The sequence below is a fragment of the Adiantum capillus-veneris genome, chromosome 4, assembly GCF_014529385.1.
Source record: "Adiantum capillus-veneris isolate H3 chromosome 4, ASM1452938v2, whole genome shotgun sequence".
In the NCBI taxonomy this organism is placed as follows: Eukaryota; Viridiplantae; Streptophyta; class Polypodiopsida; order Polypodiales; family Pteridaceae; genus Adiantum; species Adiantum capillus-veneris.
Window position 1 is genome coordinate 170510229 of NC_140934.1, and position 13192 is coordinate 170523420.

Here is a 13192-nt window from a genome sequence, read left to right on the forward strand (position 1 = left end):
TTACCCAAGAGCTTGATAGATTTATGGTTTATTTTTTATACAATAATAATTATTAATTTATAATGGAAAGTGCTTTCAAGAGGGGGGTCAATCTCATGAAATTCAGCCCTTCAAAATATGTTGATGTTAACTTTTGTTTGTCTTGAGTATAATTCTCATTGATAAATTGATTAATTAGGCAACAATTTCAAGATTAATCAATTTTAAGTTTCAATTTTGTTACAAGATGGGCATGAGGACCTACAACATTCATATGCCTCTTCAAAATTCCCAAAAGAGAATAAACCTCCACATTCACAATGGCATACTTTAGATTCTTCCACCTATTTTAGAAATTCAGAGTTATTATTTTTGAGAAAGGGGAGAAAAAGTATTCTTCACTCAACTCGACATAACTAGGTCATAAAAGGGGTGGGATTTCAAAACCTTATTTAGCTCTTTTCAAGCTCTACAACTTTGTAGAAGAAGTTGAAAGCTAATTCTAAAATTACAAAGTTCATCTCATGTGATTTTTTGAGGCAGTCTGAAAATTTAAGAGTCTGATAATATTCCATATATTGATATTTTATGGACCTGCTTGCCAAGCTCATAACCGAATTCTTATAAATTCCACTCCTTTTTTCTACTATATACTTGTATTGATTATCCATTGATGCTTTGAAGAAGAGCAAAACAACGTAATGAACAAGAAAGTCGCTAAGTTGCTTGGGTCATGGAGATCTTAGCCTCCACAGTCCTATCAAGCTTCTCTTTGTTGTAAAGAGCTCCAAAAGCATGAGTAATGAAAAGCCTTTTGAGGGGGGGGGTAGCCTTATGAAATCCAACCCTTAGTCTTACATCATCTCGGTAATAATCCTCCCAATGATTTTGGTTATAAGCACGCTAGTTTGAATATGCATGTGGATGTGTTGGATTCTCAAGGTATGCACAATCAACTATACTATGTCGTATTTATTTTTGTGTATTTTTGCATGGATGGAGTGCCTCCATTATTGCACGATTATTTGAGTGTGTACAAAACCATGAGAGGCTTGTCATGTATAGTACAAGTGTGTAGTACAACTCTAATCATGTGAATGAGCCTCCACCAATGCCCCCTAGGAACACGGATCCACACATGATTGTATTTGGTGAGCACCATGTAAGGGATAGCTCTTTGATGCAAAGCCCAATTTTTGTGGCATATCCGCATTCCTTATTTTTTGGTAGGCTCTTTTTCACTTATCCATTTGCATTTGTTCAAGGAGAGAAATTTTAGAGTCACACTTGTCCATATCATAAGCATTTCCTCACAAGGGTGGTTGTTGACATTACTTGAACTTACACCCTTGTGGCATGCCTCATAGTCACATATATTTTTAACTTGAACAAGGACAATAAGGACGATTATGGTAAAGATAAATGTTTAGGGAAAGTCAAAATAGTCAATCTAGTGAAAGCAGCAGCAGCAATCACCACATTGTACTACAATTCGGAAGCGGCGGAGCTTTGAGATTCTTGATGTCTCTTTGCTTTGGAGGTCCACCTTTGCTTCTACACCATTTGAAAAGGAGCACATTTGCTATTTGTGAAATTGGTTTTGGAGGTTCTGTATTTGGTCACATCTTGATGTATGCTCTTTGAGGGAAGAATTTTGAATGTAAAACCTCCTGTCACTCACTTGGGAAGGTTTTGGTCAAAATTACGCTAATCAGGAGGGGCAAGTCCTTCGTCATTGTCATTTCAAGCATTTACAGAGTGGAATTCCTCTTTGCATTAGCCTGAATCTCTCACTATTTTGCCAATATTCTTATCATTAATGACTGTCACACCATAATTTCAAACAGTGGCACTGGTTAATAGAAATGAGACACAAACACAACGTCAATAAAGTAACATGCCAGAATGTCTGCAGTTGAATGCTATTGACAATGGACACAAAACATTGAGCACTCAGCAGTTGAATTTGAAGCTTGCCTGATACAGAGTTTTGTAAGTGTCCAAGTCAAGTAGGTCTTATTTAACAAGCAATGCAGATCTTACAAACCCTTGTTGTACAATCGATTCAATGTTAGACAATTTTATGACAAAAACCAATGACTAAACTAACCCATAATGAAGATGAGAGAACCAGAAGTACTCCCCTATTGCTATCAACTGCTTCTCTTCCAGGAAAACCCCATGCAACAAATGATAGCAATATATATACCTAGATGAATCCAGGATAAGCCCAGATTCTTCCTTAAAGGAAAGTGCAAGGTATAGACCCGTGGTAGACACCCACAAGACAATATAACCATCAGCTCCATCATGCATAGTATTGACTAAATACCCCGACATCCCCATTAACGTAGTCAGTGCCCAATTTCTAAACTGCTTGCCCACACTGAGTACATACAAATACCTCCACTGACCCAATTCCACAAGTTTTTGTGCATGAATTATGCACAAACAAGTGGAAGCACACAAGTACACTATCTTCATCTTAGTATATACATCTCACACATGGAGAGTACTTGGAATGCAGGCACATTCCATTCGTTTCTCGTTTCTCCTTCCTACGAAAAGAAGACTTGTCATGATCTTTCCAAGTATTTCTGTATTCGAAGAACACGCTTCTCAATCCTTGGCAAGTGTTTCCTTGAGAACAGAAAGATACTTATCAAACTCTGTCTCCAAAAGCTCTCCATCATGATCAGTATCCTGCACAAGAATAAACACGAACGCCACAAAATGCTTTACAAAGGACAGAATCTAATTGAAGGGAATAATAAAGCAACCCTAATTGAATATAAGACAGAGTTGCCCCCCTTCTTACTCTTACCAGTTCAAAAAATAAGGCCATGGCTTCTTCTCTTGGCACATCGACCTCAAATGCCTGCTGCAGCCGTTGTAAGAAATCACCGGGGCCAAGACACCCAGGCTTTGATGGGTATAAATGGCGATAAGGGCAAAGGCACTTCATACTCTGAGTGTACAATGTAACTTGCTTGCATGAATGATCCAATACGACAGCAGGATTGTCCTCCTTTGCCCGCCCAATGATCTGCAGCAGAAATGAAATCTGAGTGTCAACTAAACCAAGAAAGAAAAGCAACAATCAAAGAGCCAATTAAGTCAAACAAGAACCTTGGCAGGGCATCCCACAGCTGTGGCAAAATCAGGAATGTCATTCAAAACCACAGCAGAAGCCCCTATCTTTGCCCCATCACCAACCTTCACATTCCCAAGAATGCTTGCACTTGCCCCGACCAGAACCTACTGGTACAAAAAGAGCAACATCAAGAAACCTTGCATCGCATTGAAAGACGAAAGCTAAATCTGAACATGTAAGGCATATAAAGATCAACTATGTGGAAACCGACAATGCGAAGCGTTTCGCTCCTGGAAAGTCAAAACGAGAAGATAGCCTTTCTGTGATCAATAAAAGTACGTTAACTGCTAGTCCAACACAATTTCATTCCTTCTTCCTCAATGCATTATGCAACTTTGAAGCACAGACACTCTACAATTCTCAGCAAAGGCCTTCTCCAACACTTAGAATTGGTATAAACCTGTTTCATTCAGGGAGATGACCACAGCATCACCAAAATATGTCAAGTCATGGGATGAGAACGCACATTATAGCCAAGCTTCGGATGACGGTCGCCTTGCTGTTTACCGTTTCCTCCTAGAGTCACACCATGCAGCAAAGTACATCCATTTCCCACCACTGCCGTCTCTCCAATTACTACTCCAGTGGCATGATCAATCATGATACCACTCCCAAGCTGGGCTGCAGGATGGATGTCCATTCCAAACACTTCAGATGAACGGCTCTGCAAAGCACTTGCAAGAGACTTCAGTCCTTTCCACCACAACCAGTGTGCAGCTCTGTATACTTGAATCCCATGAAAACCTTTAAAGTAGAGAAACGCATGGCCAGAAGAAGGGCAGGCAGGATCTCTCTCCTGCAAGAATGTAAATCAAGGATCAAAATCAACTAACAAGCAGCCAATAAATAATTATGAGAGTCAATCAAGTAAGGAATTCCTATGCAAATCAAGGATCAAAATCAACTAACAAGCAGCCAATAAATAATTATGAGAGTCAATCAAGTAAGGAATTCCTATGATCGCACTTTAAAATACTCAAAACTGGTCAAGCAAAAATGACACGAGGTCATTAGCAGCTCCATTGAAACCAGCTAATGGCATATACCATGCGATTTCCCCCACATTAGGATCCCTAAAAACAAAGACGTTCTTATTTACTGTACAGATAGCAACAACTATGTACCAACTGTCATGTGTGATGAATGTATATCCACATGAAAGGTTCTCCAACACCTTGTTCAATCCGTATGTGATCAAGTTGCGCAAACTATTAGACGTGTTATATGGCGCCCTAGATCGAGAAATGCATTTCCCAAAACATGTGTCACGCTCGAGTTCATGTGAGAAGCTCAAACCCTACCAAAACAAAAAATGGAACACAGGGTAACTGACCAGTTTCTGATATGGGTTGTGATATAAAGCTCAAACTGTCAAACTCAAGCAAGGAAGTACAAAGAACTTCAACAATACAAATACAACACGGTGTCGCATCAGAAAATGAACAAACGGTTACTATGAAGTAGAGCCCGAAGACATTAGAACCAAAAAAAAAGGGCCAACCTTGATTGCAGTTAGGTCCTGTCTCATGAGGTCTCTGATATTATTGCCAGAAGGGGATGTCCCCTGCGTGAAGGCTTTTAACAGAATGGCATACCATCGATGTGAGGGGGCAGAGTCCGAGCTGAGTTTAGAGGCCAAGTGGGCGGAAAGGGCTTCCTCCAAGCTTCCCTGGTCAAGAACAGAGCTTTTCACAATACCAAGTAAAAGTTCAGAGGCCTCCACACCAAGTAAGCTCCCTCTTTCCTCCTCGCACATCTCTTCTGCATCCTGTCGGATATCATTCCACAGCGAGTCTCCTTCTGACTGCTCAAGTGACAATTCCCCATTGCACTTAACGTGATGGATGTCTCCACGACTCCTCGCATGGTCAAGGTTATCATTCCTTCGCGTCAAGTGGTTGAGATTGCTAGTAAAGTCTGCAAGTTTTTCGGCAGGGGCAGCAGTCCGTGCCCAGGTACCCATAACCTACAGAAGGATATAAGGGTAAGCCCAAGTCAGGAAAACAGAAGGGGTGCTTGAATCATGAAGTGGGTGGAGCAGAGAAACGCCAGGTTAATAATAAGAGTGTAGGAGCGAGGGAAGGGAAAGATGATTGATCATTGGAGGGAGGGAGGGTAGCGGCAACTGTGGAAGAGGAGACTTTATGACGGATGGCATGACAACACCAGGAAAGAAAAGGAAAATGCGAAATCTTTACTCTAGACCTTCAAAACCCAAAACACAATGGGCCTAAATTAAAAGTATTCCTAATGGCTTCAAAAAAATTAACTAGAGTGCTTCGTTAGTTGTGTTCATATCGAATTAAAATTATGCCATTTCAGCACTTTTCAAATGAAAAAATAAATAAATATTTGATGTTATTAATTTATGTCTAAATATTTATTAAATGGGAGGAGAGACTTCAAAAAGAAGGAGAGAGAGAGAGAAAGAGAGAGAGTTTTTATATGAGAGAAGATGAAGCACAGAGAGAGATTTCATCAAAGCATCTTAGATTTTTTTACCTGAGAGTGTTGGGGATACTGATTGTCATGGTTCAGAGGCGTTCTTTGCAGAAATGGGATACCGATCGTAGTGCGTCAAAGGGGTACCTCGCAGAAAACCACAAGGAGGGTTAGAATTTTGTCAAGCTCAATGTTCGTGATCATACAAGATGTCAATGTTATTAATTGTTTGTTGTTCCATTTTCACGTTTCAAAAAAAAAAAAAAAACATGCAAGTCTCTTTACATGGGGGCGTTTGCACACTCCTCTCCAATTTTTATAATACGAGGGAACGTGCCATTCCCACGATAGCGTGCAATTTTCAGTGCATTTATTAACTGCGTTCTCAGTGTCAAAAATCAAAAAATGATAAAGCTTACTCACCGTGGGATTAGATGTCTCTCGTTGATGCACTTCCTTGCATCAATGATGTTGGGCATCGTGTGTAGAGCCACATGCCTTCAAGATGCATGCATAGGTGATTGCATCTGGAGAGAGGCCCTCGCTTCGCATCTGTTGAAAGAGAATTAGAGCTTTTTGGCCAAGTGACTAGTAATCTCATCATTATTTCTCTCACCCATGTCAACGTCTTTCATAAGACTACACACCTTCAATGTGCAAGCATAAGTGATTGCATTGGGACAGTTGGAAAAAGGCCTTCGCTATCCCATGAGAACAACAAAGTACTTCTTTGAAACAGCCATGTTGGGCTTATCTGTAATAGTGATTACAATTCGGACATGAGAGCTTCTCATTCTTTTGTGAGTCTGCTTGATGTGTTTCACGAGTATTGCTTCTTCTCTAGAGTTGTTAGTGGATTTGTTGCCTATCTGTGGACATTGTAAGGGCACCACATTTGCCATACATATGAAGAAAATCCTTGCTAAGAACAACCTGTTTCTGAATAGCTTGTGACTGACTAGCACTCTCGTCATAAATTCTCTCACCCATGTCAGCATATTACGAAGTCTTTCAAGATGCTAGCATAGGTGCTTGCTTCCATAGATGATTGCATTGGAGAAAGGCCTTCTGTTTGCATATGCTTAGAACAGCCTTGATAAACTTCCTTGCCAACATCTTGCGTCGATTCAAAGTGATTACCCATCTTGTGGTTTTTATGTCAAGGTACCAAGAAACAGCCTTTGACTAACAATAGAATTGTGATTTTTTGTGCCCATATCAGCATCTTGCTTAGAGCCACATGCCTTCAAGATGCATGCGTAGGTGATTACATCTGTAGAGAGGCCCTCACTTTGCCTCTGCTGAAAACAAACTAGAGCTTTATGCCCCTAACCACGTGGGACAAATGTTGCAATTAGTGCGTTCCAAGAGTCCACACTCCAGACATGAATCTCCTCGAGCACTTGCGTAGAGCCACATGCCTTTAAGATGTAAACGTAGCATTCAAGACAAAAGTATAGGTGACTGAAATTTGAGAGATACACTTGCTTTTGCATCCGCTGAAAATAGCCTAGAGATTTTTGGTGCTTCTCTTGTTGCGCACATCCCGCAATTAGTGCATTCCAAGAGGTGGCATTCCGGACAGGAAGCTTTTCAAGCACTTTTTGTGCTTTCTCAAGCGCACCATATTAATCATACATATCGACCAAGAAATGCCAAGCACGGCATCTTTTTTCTTGCGTAGAGCCACATGCCCTCTAGATGCATGCATAAGTGATTGCATCTAAGCAGAGGCCCTCGCTTCGCATCTGCTGACATTGCAAACAGAACACCTGACAGAGAGCATGATAGATTTGAAAGTCGTCAACGCCTGTGATCGACGTGTGATTAAAAAATCTTGCGACATGTGATGCTTGTGTAGGTGATTGCATCTATGCTTGCGTAGGTGATTGCATCTGGAGGGACATTCCGGACAAGAAGCTCCTCAAGCACTTTTTGTGCTTTCTCAAGCGCACCACATTTAGCATACATATCGACCAAGACATTGCCAAGCACGACATCTTTTTTTCGTCCATAGAGCCGCATGCCTTCAAGATGCATGCATAGGTGATTGCATCTAAATAGAGGCCCTCACTTCTCATCTGCTAATATTGCGAACAGAATACCTGACAGGGAGCATGATAGATTTGAAAGTCGTCAATGCCTGTGATCGACATGTGATTAAAAAAGCTTGCGACATGTGATGCTTGTGTAGGTGATTGCATCTATGCCTGCGTAGGTGATTGCATCTGGAGAGAGGCCCTCACTTCGCATCTGGATTTTGACTGCAACAATTAAAAAAGCGCGACAGAGCCACATAGCGCGATAGAGCCATATGTTGTCTAGATGCCTATGTAGGTGATTGCAGTTGGAAAGAGCCCCTCACTTCACATCTGGATTTTGACTTCCATACCATATCAGCCCACAACTTCCTTGCCACAGCCATGAGGGGCATATCTTGCAACCACATTTAGCATACATATCGACCAAGACAATGCAAAGCACGACATCTTTTTTCTTGCATAGAGTCGCATGCCTTCAAGATGCATGCGTAGGTGATTGCATCTAAATAGAGGCCCTCGCTTCGCATCTGCTGACATTGCCAACAGAACACCTGACAAGGAGCATGATAGATTTGAAAGTCATCAACGCATGTGATCGACGTGTGATTAAAAAATCTTGTGACATGTGATGCTCGTGTAGGTGATTGCATCTATGCCTGCGTAGGTGATTGCATCTGAAGGGACATTCCGGACAGGAAGCTCCTCAAGCACTTTTTGTGCTTTCTCAAGTGCACCACATTTAGCATACATATCGACCAAGACAATGCCAAGAACAGCATCTTTTTTCTTGTGTAGAGACACGCATGCCTTCAAGATGCATGCATAGGTGATTGCATCTAAATAGAGGCCCTCGCTTTACGTCTGCTGACATTGCGAACAGAACACCTGACATGGAGCATGATAGATTTGAAATTCGTCAACGCCTGTGATCGACATGTGACTAAAAAAGCTTGGGACATGTGATGCTTGTGCAGGTGATTGCATCTATGCTTGCATAGGTGATTGCATCTGGAGAGAGGCCCTCACTTCATATCTGGATTTTGACTGCAAAGATTAGAAAAGCGCGACAAAGCCACATAGCGCGACAGAGCCACATGCCATCCTGATGCCTACATAGCTGATTGCAGTTGGAGAGAGGCCCTCACTTCGCATCTGGATTTTGACTTCCAGGCCATATCAGCCCACAACTTCCTTGCCACAGCCATGAGGGGCATATCTTGCACCACATTTAACATACATATTGACCAAGACAGTGCCAAGTACAAATTCTTTTTTCTTGCATAGAGCCACAGGCCTTCAAGATGCATGCATAGGTGATTGCATCTAAATAGAGGCCCTCGCTTTGCATCTGCTGACATTGCAAACAGAACACCTGACAGGGAGCATGATAGATTTGAAAGTCGTCAACGCCTGTGATCGACATGTGATTAAAAAATCTTCCGACATGTGATGCTTGTGTAGGTGATTGCATCTATGCCTGCGTAGGTGATTGCATTTGGAGAGAGGCCCTCACTTCGCATCTTGATTTTGACTGCAACAATTAAAAAAGCGCGACAGAGCCACATGCCTTCCAGATGCCTACGTAGGTGATTGTAGCTGGAGAGAAGCCCTCACTTCGCATCTGGATTTTGACTTCCAGGCCATATCAGCCCACAACTTCCTTGCCACAGCCATGAGGGGCATATCTTGCAATTAATGTGCCCCACGAGATGACAGCTGAGTCCTACGCAGTGCCACATGCCTTCAAGATGCAAGCAGATGTGATTCCATGCCCTCGCTTTCATCTACTGAAAACAACCCAAAAATTATTGGCCCTTTGCTTCTTGGGGATGTCCCGCAATCAATGCGTTCCAAGAGACAACATTTTAGACACAATCAGGAATCTTGGCATTGAGGGTCCAGGAAGGTCTGGATTGTTTTCAACATTCCTTGACTAACAATATCATCATGAATTTTGTTGCCCATATCAGTATCTTGCGTAGTGCCACCTACCTTCAAGATGAAAGCATACTCAAGCACTTTTTGGTGCTTTCTCAAGTACACCACATCTCGTATACATGATCATTGCTTCTACGTAGTGCCACATGCTTTCAAGATGCAAGCATAAGTGATTACATCATGAGAAATGTCCTTGCTTTGCATTATGAAAACAACCAGCAAGAGCTTCCTGGTAGAGATGACATTATGGACATCAAGGCAGTGCCAGATGCCTTCAAGACAAAAGCATAGGTGATTGCACCTAGAGAGATGCCCTTGGCTTGCATCTGTTGGAAACAGCCCAGCCCAGGGCTCCGTGGCCCTGTCACATTTGGCATACATGTTGACCAAGGCAGTGCCAAGCATTACGTTTCGTAAAAGGGAACCACAATATTGATCAAACCACCGCAAAGCATGACATCATACCGCTAACAGCCCCCGACTAGCAATCACATCGTGGATTCTGATACCCTTGCAATAGGCATATTGGGCATATCTTGCAACCAACATGCTGCACCCCCGACTAGCAATCACATCGTGGATTTTGATACCCTTGAGATAGGCATAATGGGCAAGCTTTCTGACCCTGCTCCTGTTGCATGTATCCATGCACTCCAAGAGACCTCCTGGGGACCTCCTCACGCACGTTTTGTGCTTCCTGTAATCAGCATATATTTGTTTTGAGTTACGATAGTGCCTCTTGAGGACTGCAGGTAGAGGAGTTGGGAGATGCCTGCGTAGGTGATTTTGCATGTGGAGAGAGATTACAAGCCTTTGGCGCTTTGCATATGCCTGCGACAAAAAACTTCCTGTAATCAACACGTATTTGTTTGTTTTGAGTTACGATAGTGCCTCTTGAGGGCTTCAGGTAGAGGGGATGGGAGATGCCTGCGTAGGTGATTTTGCATTTGGAGAGAGATCACAAGCCTTCGGTGCTTTGCATATGCATGCGACAAAAAGCTGAGCACGCATGACAAGCGTGTAGATAAAATAAAATGCCTCAATTTGCATCTGTTGGAAACAGCCCCGCCCAGGGCTCCGTGGCCCTGTCACATTTGGCATACATGTTGACCAAGGCAATGCGAAGCATTACGTTTCGTAAAAGGGAACCACAATATTGATCAAACCACCGCCAAGCATGAAATCGTACCGCTAACAACCCTCGACTAGAAATCACATCATGGATTCTGATACCCTTGCGATAGGCATATTGGGCATATCTTGTAACCAACATGTTGCACCCCTGACTAGCAATCACATCGTGGATTCTGATACCCTTGAGATAGGCATATTGGGCATATCTGAGCTTTCTGACCCTGCTCCTGTTGCATGTATCCATGCACTCCAAGAGACCTCCTCACACACGTGTTGTGCTTCCTGTATTTGTTTTGAGTTACGATAGTGCCTCTTGAGGACTTCAGGTAGAGGGGTTGGGAGATGCCTGCGTAAGTGATTTTTCATGTGGAGAGAGATTACAAGCCTTTGGCGCTTTGCATATGCCGGCGACAAAAAACTTCCTGTAATCAGCACGTATTTGTTTGTTTTGAGTTACGATAGTGCCTCTTGAGGGCTTCAGGTAGAGGGGATGGGAGATGCCTGCGTAGGTGATTTTGCATTTGGAGAGAGATCACAAGCCTTCGGCGCTTTGCATATGCCTGCGACAAAAAGCTGAGCACGCATGAAAAGCATGTAGATAAAATAAAACATTAAAGAAGAGTAGCCACGTGGATGAACGTGGAGACAGAATTTTGATTCTGGCTTCGTGTATTTGTTTTGAGTTACGATAGTGCCTCTTGAGGACTTCAGGTAGAGGGGTTGGGAGATGCCTACATAGGTGATTTTGCATGTGGAGAGAGATTACAAGCCTTTGGCGCTTTGCATATGCATGCAACAAAAAACTTCCTGTAATCAACACGTATTTGTTTGTTTTGAGTTACGATAATGCCTCTTGAGGGCTTCAGGTGGTAGAGGGGATGGGAGATGCCTGCGTAGGTGATTTTGCATTTGGAGAGAGATCACAAGCCTTCGGTGCTTTGCATATGCCTGCGACAAAAAGCTGAGCACGCATGACAAGCGTGTAGATAAAATAAAACATTAAAAAAGAGTAGCCACGTGGATGAACGTGGAGCCAGAATTTTGATTCTGCCTTCTGCATGACAAGCATGTAGATAAAATAAAACATTAAAAAAGAGTAGCCACGTGGATGAACGTGGAGCCAGAATTTTGATTCTACCTTCGTGTATCTGTTTTGAGTTACGATAGTGCCTCTTGAGGACTTCAGGTAGAGGGGTTGGGAGATGCCTGCGTAGGTGATTTTGCATGTGGAGAGAGATTACAAGCCTTTGGCGCTTTGCATATGCCTGCGACAAAAAACTTCCCGTAATCAGCACGTATTTGTTTGTTTTGAGTTACAATAGTACCTCTTGAGGGCTTCAGGTAGAGGGGATGGGAGATGCCTGCGTAGGTGATTTTGCATTTGGAGAGAGATCACAAGCCTTCGGCGCTTTGCATATGCCAGCGGCAAAAAGCTGAGCACGAATGACAAGCGTGTAGATAAAATAAAACATTAAAAAAGAGTAGCCACGTGGATGAACATGGAGCCAGAATTTTGATTCTGCCTTCTGCATGACAAGCGTGTAGATAAAATAAAACATTAAAAAAGAGTAGCCACGTGGATGAACGTGGAGCCAGAATTTTGATTCTGCCTTCTACGCCAACGAAGTAAAAAGGCATTGCTAATTCAAAGATTCCCTAACCAAAAAAAAAACGATGCACTAGTTTATAGCACATAGCAAAGAGCAATGACGAAGCACGTAGATTTGCAACAGTATTAGCTCGGAAAGACGGATACATCATTTTGTGTGTGTGTGTGTGTGTGTGTGTGTGTGTGTGTGTGTGAGAGAGAGAGAGAGAGAGAGAGAGAGAGAGAGAGAGAGAAGGGTGGAGCGCAAGGAGAATGCTAAAGAGAACTAAGAAGAAAACGCTAAAAAAAATGAAAGAGCAAAGAAACACCTATTTATATGTACACAAAATGTCTTTTGACTTTTCATCTTCATTTGTCTTTTGACTTTTCACCTTCATTTGTCTTTCCTTTGACTTTCCGCCTTCATTTGTCTTTTCTAAGACATGTAATGGTCCTACTAAAGCCAAAAATTTCTCTATAAGCCTCTTGTAATAGAAACACATTCCAAGTAAACTTCAAATTCTACTCTCTATTGTTTGATATTCCAAAAGTAGTTTTATGTCTCTTGGCAATTCACCCACTTATGGACCTTTCCTTTATTTACTTCTTTACCCACTACTTTGCTCTTGAGGAGTATCCACCACTCCTCCTTAAAAGGTGTGTGTGCATGGATAATTAGGGGTCTTCAAGACATGCTCAAGCTAGTCCACATCTCCTTTTTAGCTGACATTCATGTGCCATTTTTGTATTGCTCCCAAGATACTGGAATCGAGGTTCAGAGGTCATTTTGAATCCCATTTTGATTCTAAATAATTATGAAAAGTTTCTTAAATAATTTTCCACATCACGATGGAAACTCTTTGAGCTTAGGACATTTTCTTGCCCATTCCCCCATTTTACCACGGACTTTTTAGA

The 13192-nt window shown here is 42.2% G+C and overlaps 1 protein-coding gene across 1 annotated transcript; it reads right to left on the reverse strand.

The window, feature by feature from the left end:
- Window positions 1–1967: 1967 nt before the first annotated feature.
- Window positions 1968–5254, reverse strand: LOC147460349 (uncharacterized). The gene is made up of 5 exons (XM_086511426.1): window positions 4635–5254; window positions 3600–3929; window positions 3109–3237; window positions 2804–3025; window positions 1968–2682 (listed from the first exon to the last, which is right to left on the reverse strand). Exons 1-5 carry the CDS (start codon window positions 5094–5096, stop codon window positions 2599–2601), a joined length of 1227 nt encoding a protein of 408 aa, XP_086367552.1. The 5' UTR covers window positions 5097–5254; the 3' UTR covers window positions 1968–2598.
- Between the last annotated feature and the right edge of the window lie 7938 nt (window positions 5255–13192).

What these genes read in the sequence shown, in the direction of transcription:
- LOC147460349 (XM_086511426.1), bottom strand. Translation starts at nt 5,096, where the DNA reads ATGGGTACCTGGGCACGGACTGCTGCCCCTGCCGAAAAACTTGCAGAC. An exon ending in AGGACCTAACTGCAATCAAG is followed by an intron (nt 3,930 to 4,634) that starts GTTGGCCCTTTT and finishes ACATTCTTGCAG; the next exon opens with GAGAGAGATCCTGCCTGCCC. An exon ending in TGGCCTTATTTTTTGAACTG is followed by an intron (nt 2,683 to 2,803) that starts GTAAGAGTAAGA and finishes ATTCTTGTGCAG; the next exon opens with GATACTGATCATGATGGAGA.